The sequence below is a fragment of the Neodiprion fabricii genome, chromosome 6, assembly GCF_021155785.1.
Source record: "Neodiprion fabricii isolate iyNeoFabr1 chromosome 6, iyNeoFabr1.1, whole genome shotgun sequence".
Taxonomy (NCBI): Eukaryota; Metazoa; Arthropoda; class Insecta; order Hymenoptera; family Diprionidae; genus Neodiprion; species Neodiprion fabricii.
In genome coordinates this window covers 8,227,602-8,253,593 of record NC_060244.1, presented here as the reverse complement: position 1 = coordinate 8,253,593, position 25,992 = coordinate 8,227,602, and the positions used below count along the sequence as shown (strand labels likewise).

At 35.4% G+C, this 25,992-nt stretch overlaps 1 protein-coding gene across 3 annotated transcripts in view; it reads right to left on the bottom strand.

The window, feature by feature from the left end:
- Positions 1-25,992, bottom strand: part of LOC124184517 (phospholipid-transporting ATPase VD) — a 59,280-nt gene that overhangs the window by 7,699 nt on the left and 25,589 nt on the right. For all 3 annotated transcript variants that reach the window (XM_046574302.1, XM_046574304.1, XM_046574303.1), the window contains exons 5-6: positions 1,127-1,402; positions 622-790 (exon numbers count right to left, since the gene is read on the bottom strand). In XM_046574302.1, coding sequence (XP_046430258.1) covers positions 622-790; positions 1,127-1,402 — 445 coding nt within the window. The remainder of the gene's footprint in view (positions 1-621; positions 791-1,126; positions 1,403-25,992) is intronic.

Sequence of the window (25,992 nt, the reverse complement as noted above, 5' to 3'; positions counted from 1 at the left end):
ACATATACAATAACGTATAATACTCTGCACACAGAATTAAAGCTACTCGCAGACGCAGGTCAACATGAAAGTACTATACATTATATGGAAGGTATAATAGCGATAAAAGTGGGTAAATAATATACAGATATACATACAGGCGTGAAAGATACCAGATGAAAAATTCAAAGTAAGTATGTGCATATAATTCAGACGGTAACAATTAATATAGACGTTATAGAGATACGGCGTGTGCATTGCAAGTCAATCATTAATCGTATCAGCGTAAATTACACGTAGCGTTTATATTGTAAATTTTAATTACTCGGTAGCAGTAGCGGAATTGTGGCATTTAAAAACAAAAGGTCAGTAAACATAGTCGCCGAATTACTCGGGGTGCAAAATAACCACTAACATAAGTATAAAGGATGTACTGGAAAAGAAAACAAATTTTACATATAATTTGCTCACGGTAAAAATTTGTGTTTATATAAACAAATACTTGAATTTCGGATAACAGGGAATTGATAGGAATTCATTTCAGACGGTAAGTAGAGATTTAATTTTCCATAAAATGAGTGCGAGTTATCGAAATTGCCAGATTATTTCTAACATCGATTCGAGTTTAGATATTTTACAAACCTTGTAACGAGGTCCGCCATTGTTTAACATAGCCTTCGTTTCGTGACCGGCATAAACGACGATCCCCTCGACAAAGTCGGTGTTTTTCAAAAGACATTCCCTGAGAAGAAGATTCTCTGTCGAAACAGGCACCCTGGAACCAGAGGAATGAACCACGGCCCCGTGAAACCTAAAATTAGAAAGAAAAAAACGTCGCGTTAATAAAATCATAGAGGAAAAAAAAAAAACACAGACAATAAAAAAACAGCCACATCAATGTGAGTATAAACAAAATTTATTGGCGTACGTGCTAAAGAGAAATCCATCGCAAGCAGAGCTGGAAGAATAAATCAAAGGGTTCTGGCAATAAGAAACAAAAAAATAAAAAAAAAAAAAAAATACATACACATGCACATACTCTAGAAGATAGTTTGGGAGAGAATTTTTTTTATTTATTTCTTTTTATTGCCAACTAAGACGTAGATTATAACAGAATTGAAGTAATAAAGTAAGCAGATACGCGTACCTGTAGATTCTTGTGCTCGGTTGATCTACCTCGACAACCGATCGGAATTTGGACGGTTTAAAACTATTTTGTAAATCTAAGAATCCCCTGACAACTTGGCGCTGTTTCAAATTCGTTTCACCGTCAAGATTGCAGGTGTCAAGGTAGGCCAAACCCTGAGGATCGCTGCTTCTCAATAGCAAAAGGTCTGCAGGTACCAATTCGTTGTTTGACAAATGGACGAGGTCGCCAACCTTAACGTCCTTCCAGGCAACCTTTTTGTATCGGTCGCTCTCCCTGTAATCAGATAAAACGATAATTAATACTACGTGGTATAACAACTTGACCCGAACCTCCGATAAATAAAAGTTTATCAAACCCCGCGCATATGTTCAATACACGCCACGAGTAAATAAATATTTAACGGTAATTATTATTATCATCATACAAATATCGACATAGGAAGTCACAGAGGTAGAATATTTTGCACGGATATGAATTAAATAATGAAAAGGAAAATGAAATTTCACCAATCGACACTTATCGTCGTGTATAATAAATTATATCGTCCAAAGAATCACGTTAATAAAAATATCGCGGTATAAGACGTCGTATCATCGTAATGCAGGCGCTAAAATAAATATCCACACCTGTTTATCAATATTAATATAATATCGCTACTCGCGTCTCCCGTTTGCGTATTAATACAACATAAGTGCGAAAAATGTTTCACTAAAATGTAAGTGACGTCAGATCGAGCGTGATCCGCTTGTTTTTCGATGCCAATAATAACTCCGCCTCGAATTGTATCTCTACGCGTACGTAATACAAGCGTGTCTGCTGTCTTGAAAGAAAAAGAGGTAAAACGTTGATGATAAAGTGTAGCCAAAGTCGAGGAGGTAAATAACTAATATTTATATTCGATTTGCAGCCATGAAAAAGTGAAGATAAAAAATAACTCTACAGATAAAAAAAATATATGTATATACTTCTATTCCTCCGACTTGAAGGAAATCCAAGACGAATCTTTCATTCGAATTTCAGAAAGAGAAAAATGAGGGAAGAAAAAACCTACGCGATTTCAAATTGTCATTATAAATGTATCGTTGACCGATCGGCGAGAAGAAGTTCTGACGTACAAATAACAAGCTTCGCGGTATTCGAGATAGGTAATTTTAGGGGAAATAAGGAGAAGCTTTGTGAAAATAGGAGGGTAGAATCAGAGTTCCAATATATTGTCACAGTACCGAACAAATAGAGCAAAATTAGATACACACTAAGCTGTCCGTTATTTTGGTCGTATTGGAATTTTTTTGATTGCACAGCAAAAATATGTTCATGTTATAGAAAAAAAAGAAAAAGAAATCCCCTGTAAGTATAAATATATTTTTTGGATAATATTAACAGGTGCCAAGGAACGATCGAAATTTTCAATGCTTGTTAATTTTTTTTTTCAATACTTTTATTTCACAAACTAAAACGGAGAGAAAAAATCAATTTGACGCTTCAGAACAATGTTTATATTTCCAACTAGATTTATGAATAATTTGTAACGAGCTCACGTATTTCGTAGATAATAACGACAACAAATTAAACCCGTAAGAATTATGATTTTGTGAATTACGAAAGAGTTTCGAAATTCGATGTGTTTTATTTTATTTATTTTCTCGTTCATACGCTAAGTTGGAAGTGTTTAAACATCGTTCTCAAGTATCAAATTGATTTTTTTCACACAATTTTAGTTTACGAACAAAAAGTAACCGAGTGGCAAAAATAAGGGAGTTTTAGAGTGAAATTGATTGCTTTGGGGTAGATTTAGGCGAAATCTTTAGTTTTCGAGTGCTTGTAAGAAGAGAGCGATAAAATTAGGGTACTTTTGCGGAAATAGGACACCCACCGTGTATTGCCTAAAATTGCATACCACAAGCCATATTTTACGAAGCGAATCAATTATACTCGGGCTAGATTTGCGCTAGGTCTACGCTGTAAACGTTCACGTTCGCCCCAAACTCTTTGCCCGCCTACGAACATACGGCGGCTTGGCTTCCGCGTTTCGCCAAAATCAATAACTTCGGCTGCATCTGGTTGTCTGCCAAATAAATAATCCTAAACGTCGAATTTAAAGTTTGAAAACTCATGTGTTTCGCAATGCCATATAGGAAACTCCCGTAAACACTTGGCTACTATATCTTCTGGCCTGATTTCAAATCCGGACGCCCAAGCATGGCTATTCGACACGTTTCTAAAATTCCAGGTTCAGTCTCGTTAAAAATAATAACTGGTACAATAATAACAATTTTTATTGTAAAGTGTTATTATTGACATATGCCACGTCACTTACAAACAAAAGGAAAAAATAAGAAAAAAAAAAAAATTCCATCCATACAGTGATTTTATTATATAATTACATATATAATTATAATCGTTACGTACGCATCGTTATTATGGATTTTCAATTTAATTATACGTACAGTATACATGCATAAAGCACCGGTATTCGTACATTCCTTCACACCGGGTCTCGATTAAATAAAGATAAAGGGAATGATGACCTACCACGCGCTCTAATTTCACGTCACGCTATAATAGAGTATAGAAATAGGCATAAAAGCGAAATGGATTCGGCCGACTAGATTTTTGCTCGTATAGGTACGCGAAAGTCGTATTGCTGAATTGATATTTTCAATTAATAAGCAACGAGATCCGCGTGCTGAATACCTTTTGTGGGATGACCATGATTTTCCATGTCGTAAGAATTTATTTATACCACTACAAGACTGTCCTTTCACTCGCGTGCCTGGCTACATCTGGCTGTACAATCTGCACTGGATAAGTAGAGAGAGAGAGAGAAAGAGAGACAGAAGACATACCGCGAAAGTTCAACGTAAAAAAAGCGTGACATACGAAAACGATTCAATAAGAATGAGAAACAAAGGGGAAAAAACCTCAGTAAATCGCAAATCGATCGCGGCAATACGGTTAAACAAAATTCTACCGAGATAGGCGGACGACTGAAATGATTGATCGATCGATCGCAAGATAAAAAGAATACGAGTTATTTGTTCGAACCAATAAAATGAATATTTCATTGCAAATATTATAACAGCCTGAGACAAAAAAAATTACGAACAATTAAATAGAATTATACAGGCGAGGTTCGTGAAGCTGAAACTAGCAGCCAGAGGCAGCAGCTAAATTTGTTAAACTTTTTGGGAATAGAAAAATGCAGCTCAGTTTTAGCCACTTAATTCTATGAACGTATCGGAGATTCAAGGTACTTGGCTTAATTTTTATTTTACAACTTCGTTGCCTAATTCGAATGAGCATTAGAACATCTGGCTGATAATTCTGTCGGCTAGCTTCAATTTTGTACGAGTTTCTATCACAGGACTGAAAAAAAATCTAAGATCAATGACTGAATTTGATTAGATTATTCATATTTTGCACTTATAATGGTTATATTGACTCTCAGAGATAGATAAAGAGACAGATAGCTTTTTTTCTGTTCACCTTGGGTCAGGTATTACAATAAAATAGATACAAAAAATAATTTAAAAACAAAATACAATAGAATAAGATGAAGTAAAATAAACCGAACTAAACTGAAGTAATATAAAGAGAAAAAAAGAAAACGAGAGAGAATGAAAGTAAGAGAGAAAAAGAGAGAAACGACGAAAGAAATAGTTAGGCCTAAGCAACGTGACCAACTAGAAGACTTGACAATTAGCAGCACAACTGCACGCGATATTGTTATCAAGGTACACGTTACACGTTTTATAATATACGCACAGTAAACTGAAGAACCTTGCGTTTTATCATAAGTCGAGAAATGTTGCGACGTATTCTTACGTTGCAAGAGTGTCACTTGTAAAGCTTGTTGGTAAAAAAAAAAACAAAAAAAACTTTTTCTCCCTCACTATTTATTGTTTACGAATGATTGGTTTGATTTTTAACAATTCGAAAAAATACCCTCCACTGTCCTTACTTTAAAAATTAAAGTAAGACGTTGCTGCAGACGATGCAGAAATTTATGGAAAGATCGCTGCAAATATTGTTAATTTATTTTTCAACAAACAACCTTTTATACCGCACCAAAGGCATGAGGTTAATTGTTTGGTCGTCAAGATCCTTTAAACCATTTATGTAAGTTCGTGGTAATTACGCCTTGAAAATACCGCAAGTAAATATTCATTTTAGGCTTAACTATTTTTCGCAGTAAAATTCTTTGCCAACTATGTCGCGAAAATTTGAAAATATCGAAATCGTGCAAGGAATGAGCAAAGAGTAAACCATTGGAATTGAATATTGTGTTAAAATCGAGATCTATCGACGTGTTTCTCGTGACTGCGCCAACGACGATCGTTAATAAATCATGGATATAAAAATCCTATACAATTGAGTAATAAACTTCAAATTCAAGACGGTTTATATCAGTTTAGAATCTAACTTATACAACACGTACCAGATGGAAGTATAATTGAAGAAAATTATTCACTTTAGGGAGTTAAAAACAGATATTTCGATACCGCAGAGAAATGTTTCGGACGAAATGCAGCTGATGAAGTGTATGAAACGTGCAATTATAGATAGTGTGGCAAAAATCGCGGACATCCATTTATCCTTCACTGCCGATCATAAAGATTTCAACTTCCCTCAGTATCTATATTTAAATCGATTTCGAAGCGATGAGTATCGAAGAGAGAAATCGAAAGTCAGCGCATATGTATAGTAATTACGTATACCGAAGAATGTATTCTCTCTTTCTATGCATACATATATATATATAATTCCTTCTGTCTTTGTGTATTAAATAATAATGATAATAAATAATAATAATAATAGTAAATGTATTAAATTTAAAAAAAAAAAAATACAATTAAAAAATTAGCAAGCCAAAACGGAAAAAAACGATGATTTCTACACCTACTTAAAATACACGGACTTCCGGTGTTCTTGGAAGCGAAACGATCTTCACACGCAAAAGTTTCTTATTACCGATCAAGTCGGCAGGTTGCGTAAAAGAAATTTTAAGATTTGGGGCAGCTCTGAGCGGAATTTTTTATTTTGATTCGTTCTTCACACTTTCGTTACACAGGGTTTAATTTAGTGATTATAAATGAAGTACCGTATACTTTCATCGCGTATAATAGGACGTGAAATGATAATTATATAGGTATCATCAATGCGTTTGGAATGGCAATGACGATTCATTTTTTTCAATCACCGTCGTACCGTTAATGCGTCATTTTTAACTTATACATATACACGTAATTTATACAAGCAACTGTAATTAACCAAATAATTTTATATATTACCAACAGCGATTGCAAAAGTTAGCGACCCAATTTTCTTTTCTTCAATAATATAATTAAGAAACAAAAGGATTAAATTTTGCTAAATTAACTGACAATTTCATGATTAGAACAACGACTTTTGAACAAGTTTAAAAAAAAAGTTTTGCACACTTAACAACAGAAAAGAAACGCTAAGAGAAAAACATGCAATACCTGTACTGTAAGGTGCTAAATAAATAAACTGAGAAAATTGACCGGGGAAAGTATCGATTTCGCGTTTGTAAAAATCAGATGTGCATTCCTCTACACGTTCCTCTGTTGTAATGGGTATAAAAATGATTTCAGATCGTCAGGCGTGAACATTTGCGTGTGAAATTATCGTGAAATAGAAATGAATCAAGGGTAGACTATTTTTTCATTATCATATCTTCGCGTGCTGTGCGCAATTCAATTTCAACAAATGCATCTTCGTTAGACCCCAAGATACACGCGCAACGAGTATACTATACAACATGTAACATGCAGGGAAAATTGCGTGTTCGTATCGTAAGTTTATTGGTAATAAATAAATCACGCGGTATATCTGGTTATTTATGTAATACCCCGTACAATTGGCATTCGCAAATTACGTTCGAATTATACACGATAGATCTCCAAGACTACATCGATTGGCTAAAATCAGGAACTGAATTATTCCCAGCGTCTACGTTGTTCAATGTCGAAGGAGACTTGAGAATGCATCATCATTCGTGACGTAAGTAAGAAATTGAAAATAAAAAAGACTATCAAACGCTAATGACATCAGTTTGATTACTTCCGGTACACTGATTTAATGACAACAATGACAACAATAATAATAATCATCGTAATAATTAGAATTGGAATGTAGCGTTTATGCACTTGGAATAAACAGACGGTATGTATGTATACAATATCCACCTATACTACATACATAGCGTTTCCATCTGTACCGTTGATTGAACAAATTATTTCCGTATCGATCATGACGCGATAGTTTCTTCGCTATGTACAGTACACACGCATACGTATCTACACGAACAAATCGAATTCAGGAAAAGGTATACGTATACGCACCTCTCTTCTTCCCTGCATACCTTTAGAGGGCAGAAAAATCGTTGTAACAATTTAACGAAACAACACATTGAGCATTAGTAAAGCATAAACGGGACGCGTATATACACTGAGAAAAATTTCATTTCTCACAGTAACTTGAAAAATTGAGCAAAACAGGTATCGTTAGAAAAAAAACTGTTTCAATATTGTTGGTATTACGAAAAACGAGGTAAGCCAACCATTTTGCGCTATCGTCGAGCCTTTTTTGGTAATTCCAACGCAAAATCAGTTTCTGAGGTTTACTCTACTTTTTTAGTTAAACAAGGCTTTAACGTCAATTCATCGTTGCACAAGCATTAAATTTTCGCAACAGTTGCAAGAAAATATAGCAAACGTGACCGTAATGAGAAAGAATAGTAACGTATACTAGACTCTCCGGTAACAGCTAGAAAATTAATTTTCATTTTCTACCTAGAACTGTATTTTTCGATTGTGGTATAAAAAATGAAAATAGTTAAGGATTAACCGGTAACCGAAACTAAAAATTCCTTTCAGTGTATCATATGTGTGTGTCCATATATACCTAGTATATATATATATATATATATATATATATACATGCTCTGACAGAAGCACATTGTCTGAATCAGAGAATGGTGGTATTGGGGCTTGTATAACAATTATTTCTTCACTCCAATAAACACCCTATACGTGTATACGTGGGTGTGTGTGTGTGTGTGTAATATAAATCATTACGTAACTCAATTCTCAGCGCTACAAGTCAGTTGTATAGGTGGGATAGTTAGACGTTATGCACGTTATACCCAAGAAGAGTGCGTTATCTAGCGATGGTTAGAGACGATTGTAGTCGGTTTCGCCACGAATCAATCGAGTTCAAGGCTGGTTAGTATTGGGTATATACCTATACATATAAAATTCCTACAGCGTGTATCGAAGAATCCCTGGCAGCCTGCAAGTGTCATGTAATTCGAATATCGACGCTCGATGCCGACGAGCATCGAAATATCGGTATTGTTGATACAAGCTGTTGCAGTGAACTGAGAAGCCTGAAAGGCAACGATTTTCGACAATTTTTCGGCAAATATATGATTTCGAAAAACAATTCAACATTTCGAAAGAAAGACGGATAAAATTCAACGTCGACCGCAGGCAATGTCACGAATATTTTAATGATGCAATGCGATGCAAAGCCAATTGATTGATTGCAACGCCTCGAAATTCTCGGTGCACATGCAGTGTAACAGCAATGATCTTACAGTTTGCGCTGATGAAGCGTCCGTTTGAAGCTACATGAAGATGCGTGTTACCTAGCAATTGAATATATGTATATATATTTATATGAGAAACGACGCATTGCCGAGGAAAGTGTTTCGTCGTTGTTTAGCAATATTGAGACAGAAAATTTCAGCAAAGCGAATAAATAAAATACAGCTCGTTTCCTGGTTAGGATCGTTGTCGTTTCCATTGATTCCTGACCAAAGGAATCACAGTGTACGATTGTGTGAACGAAGTATCTGAAAGTATTTGTCATTGTATAGAAAATGATTAAACAACGGACGAGTTTTCTTCCTTCATCACCAGACAACGAATCGATTGTCAATAAAAAAAAAAGTTTCAAACGACGTGAAATTTTAGGGAAAGAAAACTTACGGAGATGAAAGAACGACTTGTACGCTTACTCGGAACAAACTATCGAATCAAATTAAACAAAATTTTTATATTATACCATATACCAGACTTCCGTTTCTACGAGTAAGGAACTGTGACGATCGCAATAATATCAAAGATTGATTTTAAATATTAGAACAGCAGATTCATTGTGCACCATAATGGCCATTAATTCACGCACGTGTGTGTGTATCCATACAAACTATCCACACAATTACTGGAGACTGTATCAATAAGCCAAAGTGAATTTGAGAAGCCTGAACTGCGTCACGTATTACAGCGATTCGTTGTTTATTTGGCGCGAAAGAAGAAGTCAAGCTTTTCAGACACCGAGTATTCAAAATGTCATCAACTTGTCAAATCGGGTAACCTTTTTGAATAATTTTTCACTTTCATTCGCGTACAAAAGATATGTAACATACATACATAATACATATATGCCTGTAATGAAGGTATTTCCAAAAGTTGACCGGTCTTTACGCGGTAATAAAAGCAAAAAGTTACCTTGCAAAGGTTCGCAGAGCATGATAAAATTATGACGCTTGAGGAAAAAGCCTGCAGTCACGGTTCGAGTAAATGATTCATTGGCGATAATTTTTTCCCCTCATTTGGTTCAAATGCTTGTTTTACGCGTGTTATACACGTGATGGGAAATGTCAATTTATACGTATCTGTGTATATATACATACATATATATTGTACCAAGGTAGGAACGAACAGTTCGTGGTCAATGTCAGCGTCGACACGCCGATGTCATCGGTGTTGGATTGCGAATCGAGAAGGCGAGAGCAGGCTGGTATTAAATCGATTCCATGCACCCACACATTCATTCCCAAGAGCCACACGACGATCGATCTCAATCACCGTGACGACTTTTAAAACACCATGCATTCCGTATTCCGAATCGACGGAGTTCTAATTATCATCAATACGTACCGCACGCGTGTTTAGCTTGTGCAATTTCACCGGATAAAATTGGTTTTCAAATCGCCTCCGCAATCCGACAACGACAAAGAGAACGACGAAAACCGACATCGTTGGTCGAAAATATCCAATTCTGTATTCGATTCAGCGTTTATTTTTCCATAAATGAAACACCCACCCACATACACACGTCTCGCATGTCCGAAGCTGACATAAATCCATAACCCAGACGACGAACGGTGAAAAGTGAGCGTTTGTGTTTGTGTTTGTGTTTGTGTGTATCCTCCAGGGCACGAAAAGATCGAGGAATACTATGAACGCTTTGACTTAGAATTGCGTTTCGGACCACCAGCGTGATCGTACGTACGTAAATACACGCATGAATGTAGATTGCGGAGACTGTGCCGAGTAGGGTAGGATGTGATAAGTAATAAGGTCCGAGAAGGAGTGCACCGACCCGTACGGTGATTAGTGCCTGCTTTATGCGGGTGGAGACACGTATGTATAATACATATATAATACCGAGTAAATTATCGTATGAATTCGTTTCGTATGTTTCACCCCACTACCTAATATGCCGCAAGCTCTGTTAATAGCACGTATATGCGAGTTTCATAATTAGACATGGTGAAAAAAATCCTTGACTTTTCCTGAGTAAAAAGGCTACGTAACAGTGCCAACTAGAGTAAATAGTTAATGAAGCTATGAATTGATCGGTATTTAAAAATGTGGTAACACTCTGTTTAACGGCGACGGAAAGTAATTTTTATACAGCCGAGCTTGAGCGCAGAAATATTTTTATAAAATTATTTTATCACGCAAACGTTTACACGGAACATTGACTAAATCATTTTACGAAAATTTCAATGCAATATTTAGATCCATGTAGAAACTTACTTATCGAGTAGATGGAATATCTTTCGTACAGACCAGGACATCCCTTCCGCTTACCCTTAACCCCTGCGTCTCGTCCGCTCTATTTATAATATCTCTACGGATGCGCAGCGCTTATCGAAGAAATATACCCGGGAAGCATTGTTTCGTTTACAAAATTTGGAAAAATCTCTCTCGTGAATAGTAGAAATTTTTTCTACCGAAAAGCACTCAATTTCTCAACGCGATTTTTATTAAATAAAAATTTCTAGCTTGCGATTTTTTCGAATTGTTATTTTTCGTGAAACAAGCTTAGTTCTTTCTCGTTCCCCCGGACCACCGTTCATTTTCCCCGACCAATTGTAATACTCCCTGAATTTTCCCTGACGAGTGGCCACCGTGTTAAAAATAGAGGAATATCGCGTCACGCGTGCAGTTTCCACCTCAGCTCGTCCTCGTGACGTCTTACGCGCGTGCAGTACGTTGTATATTTATACGGTGTGAAGGTGGCAGCTTAACTCAGAATCCCGGAAGCGTGGTATAGGTATCCTCATTTCCCCGACGTTACTCTCCAGCTGACTTAATCGGATTACTTGATTACTTTGACTCAAACTGTGCGGCCTTCGGCAGCTATTACCAGCCGGCGATAAATCGAAATCTTAAAGCCACCTCGCGATCGCCGTCTCAAAGCTTGCAAGCATCGTGTTTAATTCATGATTAAATTATTCTGTCAAAATTAACTCTTCGTTCATCTCTGATACCTTATAACGAATGCAATGAGAACCGTTTCTCGTATAACCGCTGATCTGGAAATAAGAGGTGAAGCATTGGAAAATATTTCCGCGCAATTATCTGGTTATTGTAAAATTACGCGGAGTTGCGTACGTTCTTCGTTTGTTCGATGATAAAACTGCACTGAGATAAATTTAGAGTTCCGGTTACCGCTCAGTCCTTAACTGTCTTTATTTTTACCACAATCAAAGAATACAGTTCTAGGTACAAAATGAAAATTAGTTTTCTAGCTGTTACCGGAAAGTTTAGTAACCGTTACTATTCTTTCCCATTAAGACGTTAAAGCCTTGTTTAGCTAAAAAAAAGTAGAATAAACCTCAGAAACTGATTTTGCGTTGCAATTACCAAAATAGGATCGACGATAGCGCAAAATGGTTACAGCAATTAGCAATATTCAAACAGTTTTTTTAACGATACCTGTTTTATGTACTGAATTTTTCAAGTTACTGTAAGAAACGAAACTTTTCACAGGGTGTACTGTATAAACCCGTTTCAAACTCCGGTGACATATTCATCAGCCTTGCAAATTAACGTACATCGTTATAGTTTGCACTCTCTGTTCACGAGGTTGCAGCAAATCAGAATGGAAGGTGGGTGTCTAGGTTTATACATATTGCGCGGAGAGACTATCCATCGCATGTATATCTATACCTCGTACGTCGCCAAGTGTGATACATATACTGTTGCATAGTAAAACGAGTCGACAAACCGTTGATTAATGCAACAAAGTTGTAAGATTTCAAAATTTCGATATCGTTAGTTATTCTTGTTCTTGTTGTTGTTGCTGTTGTTTTTCGTTTACCATTCAAAGCTCGGTGTCGACTCGTTAAATTCGTGGCACAACGTTGCTCAAGATCGACGATTTCATGCCTGTAACGTAAACTTTGAAAGATGACGCGGCGTCAGCAACAACGAGAGTTTAGTCTACGCTCACGTAGTTGGTCGATTATAATACTGTGTTACAAACTCTGTGTTATCGGTTCTCCGAAACTCCTCAAGTCGTAAAGTAACCCGGAGTACGTAGTTTGGAGGACAAAATATAGAAAGTATACAATGCCAAAATGCAGATTTGTCAAAATTTATACCAAATCGAAATTTTACCGATTTATGGTTTTACCTTCATATATTTCGTATTTCTGTACTTCGACGATCTAGATGATTTCAAATTTATGAAATTAAAGTTCGAAACGTTGTAGCGACGAAAGATCGCGGAAAGAACACTATGTTCTTATTTCTGCTATGACTTTCAAGGAAGTAAGATTTCAAAATAAGAGTTTTTTTTTTGTTTTATTACAGTTCACTGAATTTCAAACAATTCCAAAATCGCGAAATGACGATTTTTCCTAAGAATGAATCGTTACGACAACGTTACTAACTTCGACATGAAACAATTTTCTATGCTTGAACTTTCTGCATTATTGCAATTCGATATCTTGGTCCTTCTACATCGATCGGTCTTCTGGTTTCTTCTAGTTTTTCAAATCCCAATCCGAACAATACAAGTTCAGAAAAAGGTGAACCGGCATCGTTACGTTTATGCAATAGTTTCGTAATATGTTTTCAATTAATTGCCCTTTATAAGAGCGAACCAAGAATAAACAATAAAATATATATACATCAGGAGTCGCGATTCTATTGTTCGCAATTACACGTTCGGGTGAAAAAAAATTTGAAAAAAACAAGCGTATACAGTAAAAGTGATTTCTTCGATCCTCCGCGATTATAAATCGCTGTTATTATAGACGTAAAATCGGTAATTGGTGGCGAAGGCCAACATTATCAGGTAGTTGGAGTTCTATTAGGTGTATATATAGGCATGTGTTGAACTTGGCACTGTACACGGTGACTCATCGATTCCAAATATCTGCGAATGTAAGTGCGGGGCGGAGTTGGAATTCCGAATTTGAAAAGTTTCCAAAGCGCCAAATGCCGAATTTTTTGGTGGCAAAACTTGTGGTTAAAGAAATTAAACTTTTACGAGACAACAAAGTTTCGAATGGTCCGGAACCTAACGCTTTCAAGTTCCAAGAGTGCGGAAATGAGAAAATCAAAAAATCTTGAAACATCGAAATTCTGACAGATCCAAGATCTTCAGATCATTCTCAATTTTGGTCATTCTGAATTTTGGTTTTTCTGATTTTTTTACTCCATCAAAGCTTTATTTTTCCAAATTTTCCTCCATCCTAACTTTACTTTTCGGAACTTTGCTCTATCGCCGTTTGAATTTTCGGAACTTTGAACCGTCGACTTTCTGACCATCCGAAACTTTGTTGTTTCTCCAAAGTTTAATTTTTTTATTTCAAGTTTTGCCAGCAAACAATTCCGAATTAGGCGCTCTCGGTACTTTTCAAATTCGAAACTTCAACACCGCCCCGTGTGCGTATACGAATCGAGTGAGATACGATAGTGTAAAAAATAGAAAATCAAGATCCAACAAACAGCTATGAAAAACCGCCATATCGCGTTGCAAAAAAGCTCTGCACCCTAGCGAATTGCAATTAGGTTGTTTTTACTATCGAATCGATCGCCGTCGCGTTTTTATATATTTTTTTTTTCAATTTTTTCTTCTATACGTCAACAACTGCGTTGTAAAAGCCGATCGCCCAGAGATTATACAAAAGAACCTTCTATATCACGGAACAATTTTACTATTATTAACAATTTATTGACGATTTGCGATCGCGTAATATAAAAAAGCACTCATCGCTGTTTTCATCGCGATATTAAATACAGATGCGAGAATAACAATCAGGGTGTATAGAGTGAATGACATATTAGTGTCCCTAACATTTCCTCGTTTTCCAGACGAAAATAGACATTTTTACAAAGCTGAACCCCCTCAATTCCCTGACGATTCCCGGTTCTACAGATTTTCCTAACAATTACACAACAATAAAGTACAATTGGTGTAATAAAACGTGCAGCAGATCGTGTAGATGGAAATCTCGCCGAAATGATTAACCTTGCAGTTGAATGGAAGAAAAAGCAAAAAAAAAAAAAAAAATTTTAAACTTAACTGTTCTACTAATAGACACGCAGAGCAAGGCTAGGAGCATATTGACCTAGTGCGTCGGGCTACATATTGGTGTCAATTATCTTCGTTTCAGTTACGACGATCAAGTTCCCCGCCGGCAGGGACGAATCGAGAATGATTTCGCGATGGGGAAATCCCAGGGCGACGACGATCCGTCCCTGATATCCTGTTTCGCGTTTTAAAACACGATTCGGCGAATGCGATGCCTGCAGGCAATCATCCCCGCAGAAATAAACAAACTTGGTAAATGAAGTTTTCTTCTCGTTTGATTATAAAATTATTCTAAATTTTTATCATCATCTTCGACGACTACAACCAATTTCAGCAATTCAAAGTGTATTTTATAATGTTGAATCGCTTGACATTATATTTGGATCAATTTATCTTTAGTTAGGTCAAACTTAACAAATAATCATTAATGAAATAATCATTGATGAAATTCCATACTATTATACTTTTGGCAAGTAATTGAAATAAGCATTGGATAAAATTTATGTCAATATACTTATTTTGTTCACTCTTTGAGTAAATCTTTGTACATAATTATATAATATACAAAACTAACGACGATTCGTACGTGTTATGAATTATTCAAGCCTGGTATTCTCCTCTACAATAATTGAAACACAGTTTGAACATTCTTTTTATTCAAACAATTCACGCATGTGACGGTATATATATATTTTTTTTGTTTCCTGTTTTTTCTCCTTATGTTTCACCTTATTAGAAATTCGTTAAATAATGTGCTATCGAATCCCTGCGTAAAATGTATCTACGGAAGAACAACGTCAAAAGGAAAAAAACTGAAAAAAAAACTTCGGAATATCGACTGCAAAAAAATCTGAAATTTTCCGATCATATAACGTCGCGACGTGTGCAAAAATGTTTATCATCGTCCGGTTGAACTTGTCCTTCGAATTAATTTCAATGATAATTTTTATTCCCGGTATGGATGAATTCTGCTTGTTTGACGTAGAGTGAAGAAATAAAAAAAAAAAAAAAAAAAATAAAGAAACCCGTGTCGAAAATAAGGATCAATAATTTTCGCCATACGGCGCCATTTGGCTTTGCAATAACAAACAAGCAGTGCGCCGGCATTAAATCGCAAATCGAACGACCGGCGACGCGCTCCGTGAGTGAGCAACGGCCGAAACAAACCCGTCGTATAAACGGCGTAAAATTCAATTCGGTATTGTTTATAACAAACGAACTAACACAGGCAACGGATTTTACTGTTTATACACCAAAGATGTTTGGCTGTGCGGGCAGAATTTATAATTATGAGTCAGCTCTCGTTTCAAATCGCTTCTTCGATAGCAGTACGATATTCATCAGCGACACGCATGCGGAACGATACTCGCGAGATAAGAGAGCGGAAGAAACTCGATTGGATCGTAAACTCTGCGGAATAAATTGTGCCGATGTAGGTATTAATGCAAATTTCCAAATTGGTGATTCGAAATTAGGGATAAATTTGGGTCACCGTTTGAATCGGGATGAAAAACGATTAAAAAATCTTAAACAATGTCACCTGCGCCAATGACGATTAACGCGAATGAAACGACATCGTTCGTGTATTGATCTAAAATATCGGTAATTAAAAAAAACGTTTCACACAAATTTAGAACGTTCAAAATGATTTCTGATGCGATTCCGATATTTTCGTGGACTAATTTTGCTTACCATAGATTTATTTATTTTACATCCTACAGTATCGGACTCGTTGAAGCCGTGTTGTATTTTAAGAGTTCTTAAATTGTTCCTAGAGTTCTAATTTTGAAGGATCTGCAATCGACTAGCAAAAAGATTCGAACAACACAAATAACCGATAAGAAAGAAACTCCAGAGTTCAATTAATTTTTAAGCTTTTCATTACAAAACCTTTGCTGAAATCGTTGTTATCTAAGCTTGTATTGCTTGTATAGCTCGCGACTAAGATTGCTGGAGAAGTTTCAGCCATTTTTTTCATTTCTTTTTTTCTCAAGTCTTGATACGAGCGGCGAAAGCCATTCACCCTCAGGTCTGCGATACTCTCCGAGCATCGTAAAAGCGACTCACCGTGTACTCAGCCCCTAGAGTTCGGCGTTATCCTTTCGGTCGTCGACCTTTAAGAACTATTCTTGGTAAGAGGAGGAAAAAAAAAAAAAAAAAAAAAACACATTGTAGAAAGTGAGATTATCCGCACCTTTCCAGCGATATTACCCTAGAGGCCCTGCAAACCAATTAAGCCACACGCAAGGATTAAATTCTATTCATCCTAAGCTAGAAATAAAGATGTTTGCAACGAGTTCGAGGTATTCGAGATTGATTGCAATTTTATATACATTCGGAAAACCCGCAATAAATTTTGGAAGGAAAAATTTCTGTTTTTTTTTTTTCTCTTTTCATCTTCTTCAACGGTGAATAATCGCCGATCGTGTGTTTAGAAATCGAAAACACGCATCTTCGATTAAACGGACAGGTGTGAAGATAAAGAAACGGCTTGATTTGTATCTCGCACGTAATCAACGAGATAAATAGAACATTCCGATTCGTATCGAAATTTTTTTCGTCAATAATAGCTAAAATAGCAACGGTGATAAGTTTGATTTAAAAAAAAAAAAAGAAAAAAAAAGAGGCTTTAGACTGCCCACGAGCCAGCCCGCAAACTTCCCGTTCTCACACTGCGGGTTGTAAATTCATAGAGAAAAGAAAAGAATAGTATTTAATTCAGATTTCGAACTAAAAATTCAGATTCGTGATTAAGGATTTTAAAGCCTTATTTTTTTTATTTTGAATCACGATAACGGATCCATCGTTAACAATTTTGGAAGTCTGAGCTTCGATTCGTTATCGGTGACCCGAAAAACCTCCGTCGACCAATTTTCACCAAAATCGGAATATTTATAGACCTTTTCAACCACGTTGGATCGCCATTTTGAATTTCACAATCCGACTTCAGATTCGTGATCAGCAACCAGACAAACCGACGAGTACCAATTTTCACCGAAATCCAAATGTTTTTATTTTTTTTTCAGCTTATCGAATACGACAAATTTAAACTTGACAAATCTAACCTCACGGTACTAATTTTTATTCAAATCCATTCAGCCATTCTCAAGACATCATCAGTTTTATTTGATTTTTTGGATTTATGTTATTTCAATTATTGAAAAAGAACTCTACCGATCAAAGCCAAAATCTAATCAGTTCTAAGTTTGGAAAAGCCGCGTCGATTGAGACTAAAATCATTGAAATCCGGTAACTCGTTCTCGAGATATCGGCAGACAAAAAAAATTGATAAGATACGTGCAACCATACATAGACACAGACGTACATCGGAAAATGATCGGAGGTGATGCTCTACACATCAAAACGTGGAGATCTAGTGAAAACTCAACTGTTCATGTTCAGGTTGATTACAACTTCTTTTTTTCTCTGAAAACAGAGAAACGGGAAATCGAGAACAAGTAACGAATCGATTTGAGTCATAACCACATGTTTCCGACCCCTTTAACGCACGTCCGGCTTTCAATTTTTTAATTCTCCGAACAAATCCAGGAATAAGTTCTGAACAAAGGCAACCGCAGATCTGAAATTACGAACCGTAGCTGATGAAATTACAAATCATTTCCATATCCCCTGTAACTTATGTTTGGAAGAAAAAAAAAAGGAATTAAAATTACACAAATTAAAAATTACACGTAATTTTCTTTCAAGGATTTGTTACATCTCTCTCTCTCTCTCTCTGTCACTCTCTTTTTTCATCAGCAGCACAGAAAAATGATCAACCAAATGACAACTAAGCGATAGACAAATGCATATTTAATGAATATTGTATAGAGTTCTTCAAAACTAATTAAAGATGTAATCATTAATCACTGTATAGTTTAGACTGCAGGTTTATAAATCTTGTGGAAGAGAAACTAGAATAGAACTGCCATTCACTGCACGTACGCAAATTATACCTTTTATTATAATACGCAATTATAATTAGTGCTTCCTTAAACTATAATTTCAATTAAAAAAAAATAAAAAATCGATTTTGACATCGGAATGGTCGTCATAAAATCAAGGAAGATTGCAATTCATCAATATATATACACACATATATACGTATGTATATATACAAGTATATTCTATATTTCAAATTACGACATTTGACGCATTAAATACGTCGAAAGACATTATTGCCTAATGTATACGTATATATATATATGTAATACCTAGTGCAAGATCTCCTTAACGAGTCTTGGCGCGTGTACTTCTAAACTTTTGAGCATTGCACGAGCCTATGTACATATGTATTTATGTACGTATGTATTTATGTACGTATTTATGCACGCGTGTGTAAGCGTAAATGAAATCAGTTCGAGTCTCGACTACAAGGCAGATTCTAAATTTAAAACCCGCACGACGCGACGGACGAACGGCTCAATGTGACAACACTGACAACTGATGGTAGTAAATTTCACGTGCGATGCAAAGGAAGAACCGCGAATCACAAGTTTTACCTCAAAGTCCACTTTCCAGTGTTTTTCCGTATACGGCCGCATAGGCGGATTCCAGGAAATCAAACAGGATACAGCGTTAGAAGAAAACAATCCGGAAAAAGTACTGCGTGGAGAAGAACAAACTAACGGAGAAAAAAAAAAAAAAAAAAAAACACTTTTCATCACCGTGAAGAGAAAACAGTCCGCCGGTGTGCCCGATAAAATTCCGCGATGATCTCGAAAACGGCCGAGTGAAAAATCTGATGATGATAAGACTTGGCAGTAAAATGAAAAGGTTGAGAAAAAAAAATAAATAAAAATTCTAGAGATTCGAAAACGTAAGAAATTAACTGACGATCGAAACGTATACTTTTCCTTACATCAACAAATGTGATGATAAATAAAAATGAGACGCTTGTTAAAGAGCATTCATAGATTTAATGTTTTTTTTTTTTTCTTCGATTCGAAGAAGAAACATCGAAGAGAAAATTATACCCGTATGTCATGTATCTCATACAATTACTTCGATCGATCACGGTAATCTTTTCGTTGCAAAGTTCCTTTCCAATCACGAAAAAACGTGAACGTTATACGTATATCGCGTGTCTAATACACGGGATAAGCTGTCGTATGCGCAAATATACGAGCTTCTGTCGCGTGAAAAGCTGAGGCATGATGTGAAATATTTTTGTCTTTCCTGATAACACGTGAAAAGGCATAAAAACGTTGAAAAGAAGAAGATAGAAAAAACCGTCGTAACGATTGAAAATTAGGCAGGTTAAAATCGGAAAGAATTTCCTCCGACCAATTGGGAGGAAAAAGGGGATGTCCTTTTCATTTTATTTCGACAAGCAAACCAAAATTCACGAGTCGAGTATGATGTACCTGTGACATTTTCAAATAACCGTTACATACGATATTGGCCGTATATATTTCGAAAAAATGATAAGCAATATTCGATAAATTGCCTGATAAGACGGGAAAAAGAAGAAGAAGATACGATAAAAAATTGGCTCGTGTGAGAATCCACGAGTTAATCTTTGAGGAATGGGATGGAGGGAAAAAAAAAAGAAAAAGGAACACGGATAACCAAACACAATATAATAATACACCTGTGCATCATGACAACATTTCCAAACACTGGATTAATCAATTAACTTTTTTCTTCTCCCCTTGACATTTGTTTTTGCTTTTCGTTTGGTCGTTTATTTATTCTAATTTTTTTTTTTTTTTTTTTTTATTTTTTCTTTCTTTATCCTCTATTTTTTATACCTCTTATTCGGCACCGGCACGCAATTCCGTCGTCGAGTGACGTCACAGACGACGACCTGGAATGACGTCATACTTGACAACGCGGGCAAACTTTCTCAAAGGCCTCGAAGAGTTTGGATAAAGGGAGAAGCGTGCGTGAGCGGCGTTGATACGTTGTTACACGCTGTTGTTGTTGTTGTTGTTTTAGATATATATATATATATATATATATAGGACAGTAAACAAAAATATTTCAAATTTATTCAAATAAAAATTTGTAATAAATTGATTCTACACAGTCACTACATCGCTTCGTCTTTTTATTCGCAAAGCTTCCCTCGCTTCTTTTCTCTTCTCTCGCTAGCTTTTTCCCGACAACTCGTAAACGACGAATTTGTGAAAAGTGCGATCGCTGTTTCAACAGTAGTGTAATTTCGCCGTCATTATACAGCAGGTGTAATTATAATTCGATCGCGCGTACAAAATTCATCTGTTCCGCGGGTACACTGCATATTACGTAGAATCGTTAGTTTCTATGATATGTAAGTGGTAACATACTTGTATTACAGTTATACCTGTGATCAGCGATTCAATCATCATTTGTTCTCTTTTTCACCAATAAAGAGATCGATTCTTAATTCATCTCATTGTTGTAACCGGATGGCTGAGTGATAGGTGGTAAATAAAAATGGTATTAAAACGTAAAAGAATATTTCTACCGCATGCATATATATATATATATATATATGTATGTATGTGCGATGACGAAAGGTCACGATCGTCAAGCGATCGCATCGCGATCAGATAGGATATATTCACGCTCATACCACGACTGTCGAGTTCAAGGCCGTCACGTGTCTGTGACTGACCAATCATTGATAAAAGGTGAAACGATTCGAGACTGAGTAGTAAAAAGTGAAAGAAATGTAGAAAAATAAAAAAAAAAACCGTATAATTTAAACGTAACAGCAGTTTTTCGTAAAACGATTAGCGCACACCCGCGCTACATGATTCAACGATAAAACATTGTTAATTTTCTCGCTAATATTTTTTATTTGTTACGTTGAAAAAAAAAAAAAAAAAAAGAAAAAAGTGGGTTCGCGAATAGAATATAAGTACGAATTTTTGAAATTAACGTTAAATTCGATTTTAATTTCATTTTTCAATTATTTGTTTCGCCTGTAGCTTCTAAACGAAAAGCTAACGCCCAATTTCGTCTTGATCTCAAAAATTTTCATTTTCCAACAAACAGTTTACGAGAAAAATATGAAAGAAATCGATCGGGGCTAACGGTTCGACAATTGAATAAGTAAATCGAATCGAACAAATTCTAATAATCCAAAACTCGGTAAAGGATGTTTTTTTTTTCGTACACTCTACACCGTACTTGACAATAAAAAATACGTGGAATGCCTCATATACATATATATACTATATCAGTAAAGCCGCTCAGGCAGAAAGAATTTTCCTCAATCCATCGCTTGATTTGCAATTTATGCAGATGACTGACTCGAAAGACTCCAAAAGAATGTTGCGCGTATCCAAATAAATTGAAAAAAAAAAACACTTTAATGAAGGACAAAAAAGAAATCAGATGTTTCAAACCACGCGTTGTTTCGTCCCTGTGTATGCCTGTGTTGTAAATATATATGTATGTATACGTATAATACGTGATGTGAAATGAAATCTTACGCAGCATAACTGTAAAGACTTGTGTGTCAAATACGGAATGTGTTCCACCTTTCTTCTTACGTACCTGCAGAATTGTAACGTAGGATAGTTACCTAAAGGATGGGAAAAAAAAGGGAAGAAGAAAGAAAGAAAGAAAGAAAGAAAGAAAGAAAACGACAGCAGCAACAGTAACGACGATGAGCAATAACAATTTCAATAATGATAGTATCGATTTGACACCATCGACAAAATTGTTATTTATATAATATACAATAAGTGTTATAATATTCGAGTGAATTTTTAATAACGCATAGCGAATTTGTATCAGTTCGTATTGGTATAGTAATATAATTAAAACGTTAAGAAATTATATTATTTAAATATAACGAAAATCGTGCGCGATGGAAAAGAACATAAATCGCTGTCAACGATAAATATAAGTTAGATACATATAAGTACAAATTAATGAAAATCCGGATGGAAGAAAAGAAAAAGAAAACATTGTAAATAAAGAATGAAACTTGTATGAAAAAATTTAAATACAGTTCAAAAATATATCTTGAAATTTTATTGTCTTTCTAATAATATATAATATATCTGGTTTTTCAGTTTCCTTTGATTTTATCGCATCAAAAGTAGCTTCTCAACCGCTGAAACCGAACGATCGCACCTTGACATTAGATACGAATACAAATAAAAGAGGAGAAAATTTGAAAATGGTTAAAGCACAAAAAATGTTAAAATAGCTGAAGAGCAGAACGATAATTATCGTAATTATTCGAATAAAAAATCGTGACAAAGTTTAAGTTTTTGCTAATTCTAATCCTTCACGTTCTCGTGAATATCACAATTCATCGAAACGCTCAACGATTTATTGATAATAATTAAAATTCGAGACAACAATGGTAATAAATAAATAAAAAAATACACACACACCTTTTCGCCTTTTATACTTTGTTTGACATTACATTATACATCGTAATATGTCGTCCCTTTTTCTTTCAACTTTTGTTACGTGCAGCCCGCTCACTCTCCTTTTTATATGATTGAGCACCAGACGTAAATATTTATTTCCGAATTCTTTATTGCGTAAACTTTACAACCTATTATATACGTCTCGTGGAAATGGAAAAGTTTCTGTAGTGGTGGAATTTTTTTTTCACTCTTTCTCTCTCTTTCATAATCGATCATCTATCTCCTAGGTATTACACACCGTGTACATAACAATAAGACTTCGTTGCCGTGATCGATAGAGGACAAGACGAACGTGTCGGTTGTATTTGCAATTTCATAATGCGCACGACCGAAGTAAAATTTGATCGAACTTACATCGGACGAGTTGTGCATAAATATTTTATGCAAGAAGAATACATGTTACATGGTATGTCACGTATGTTATGATAAAAATAGTGATTTTAACGATTATCAATGAAATGAAGAAATCGTGAAAATTCACAAAGCATTCGTATTTCTGTTCAAATGACATATTGTTGTACATCTCTCTTGATATTTAACGTGATTTTTAACAAATCCATGCGTTAATCGAAACAACCGAAATTTACAGGCAAGTCTAGGGGAATAATAATTGTGCATATAAAATTTGTGAATATTCATCGGGCGATATTCTGAACTGGTTGAAATTATAACTAATCATGAATAATCATCGATGTTCGGTACATAACGTAGAATACAATATAATAATCAAATACTTTTCGATTACTTTGAGTAACTTTACTGCGAGGATTCATATTGAGGGAAAAACTTTTACTTCGCTATTTTAGAATTGTCTGAAATTGAGCAAACCGTAATAAAAAAAATAATACATACTCATATTTGGGAATCAAAGTTTCTTTGTAAGCATCGGAAGCTTGAAGATATTGAATTTCTTTCCAATGTTTCGTTACGATAACGTTAAAAATTTCAACCTCGCGATGTTGCCAAGAGTTAATTTCCAAAATCTCTATCTCTGATCGTATAATAATATCAGAAAAACGAGTTTCGATCGTACTTTTTCTTTTCTTCTCGTCTTTATACCGTTCATTATACTCAGGCTGCTGAGACAACGATGGGAAACGAGACGAAGCGTTTTACCTTGCATCAAATCCCATCGTATGAACCTGCCAAGCTCATGCGGCATTAAACAACTACGACTACTACTACTACTAACTAGTATTGCTCCGGTCGTTAACAGAATGTCGCCAAACGCGTTCGTTCGTTCGTCGCAGCAAGACTCGACATGAGACTAACTGCTCATCGACATTCCGTCGATCTCAACTCGCGTCGAGCTTTCTTCGAGATAAGTATAAAGCTGAAGGTGTGTACAAAAGTATACATTATTATAAAAATACACCAAGTATAAAAAAAAAGAAAGAATCAAAAAAATTATTGTGCCTAGTTAACTTTTAAAGCAAGACAGTATTCTGCGTTTTTCGGGGTCGTTGATTACGAATCTGAAATCAGATTTCGAAAATTCGAGACGGAGCATCCGATAAAGCGGACAAAAATTTCAAATTCGATCAAATCTGGTAAAAAAAAAAAAAAAAGAAAAAAAAAACTCTATGCGGGGGTTTTCGGGGTCGCTGATTGTATTCGCCATACCCATTTTAATCATCTATCACGTATTGCAAGTACACAATATTTGTAGAATATTTACGGACAAAGTTGTAGGAATTTTCTTCGCCTGCATGATTATGTGTAGGGTTCGATATTATACGCCCTCGTATGTCTCGAAAGTAATTAATGAACACCGATATCATTTTTCTCACGTGTCAGTGTATATGATATGGGAATATGGGAATTACATCGTGTACATACATAAGCAAGAGAAAGAGAGAGAAAGAGAGAGAGAGGCAGATAGGCCAAACAACGGTGGTAATTGAATGCGTAATAATTAACGACGAGGAAAAAACTCGTCAAAATATGAAAATTCGAAGTGTATTAGACACGGAATTCGCAGCTTGTTCAATTAATTATTCTTTCGACGAGATATCACGTAAAGATATATAAAAACAAAAAAAAAAAAAAAAAAATGAAACACCATCGAACTTTCAACGAAATGCTGTCAATTTTTTACAAACGAGAAATTGAAATTTGAAGAACAGAAGTAACAAAAGAAAAAAAAAAAAGAAAAGAAAAATTTTCATCCAAACGAATGACAATTAAACTAGCTACTGAGACAACGATTTTTTACATACGTAAACAATTACGGTATGATAGGTACGTACTTACAGAGTTACTTTGTCAATCTGTGTAATTATATATGTGTGTGTGTGTGTATATTCGCATTCTCATAGGTATACTATACATTATATAGAGATATAATAGAGTATGTATGAAGTTATAGCCGTGGTATACGAACCACACAAATCATTGAAAATTGATTGCAACTTGGCGTACACCGTGGTGTATAAATAATTAACGAAGAAGCTCGAACAAGATTTATAGTTGGTTAACCAGCGTAACAAGACACAGGGTACGTATATAAATAATACCAGTTGGAACTACATGCAAGAAAACTTTCGCGAGCTGTGTTATCAACGCTTCGTCATCAGATGTCGAATAAGTGATTATTACGTACGTACACAACTGATAAGGATGTCAACGGATTTCATCCGTACTCTTGCACATCAAGCACGCATTTCCTTTCCATTAGAAATATATGTCTATTTACGCAATAGATTATTATTTTTAGTCGAGTTAATTTATAATCGAAAAAATTCCCATTTGATTAAAATTTTTCTCATGAAAATTGCCGGAGAAAATAAATAATGCGTAAATTGATGATAAAACCCCATGCTATTTTTATGGCCGAAC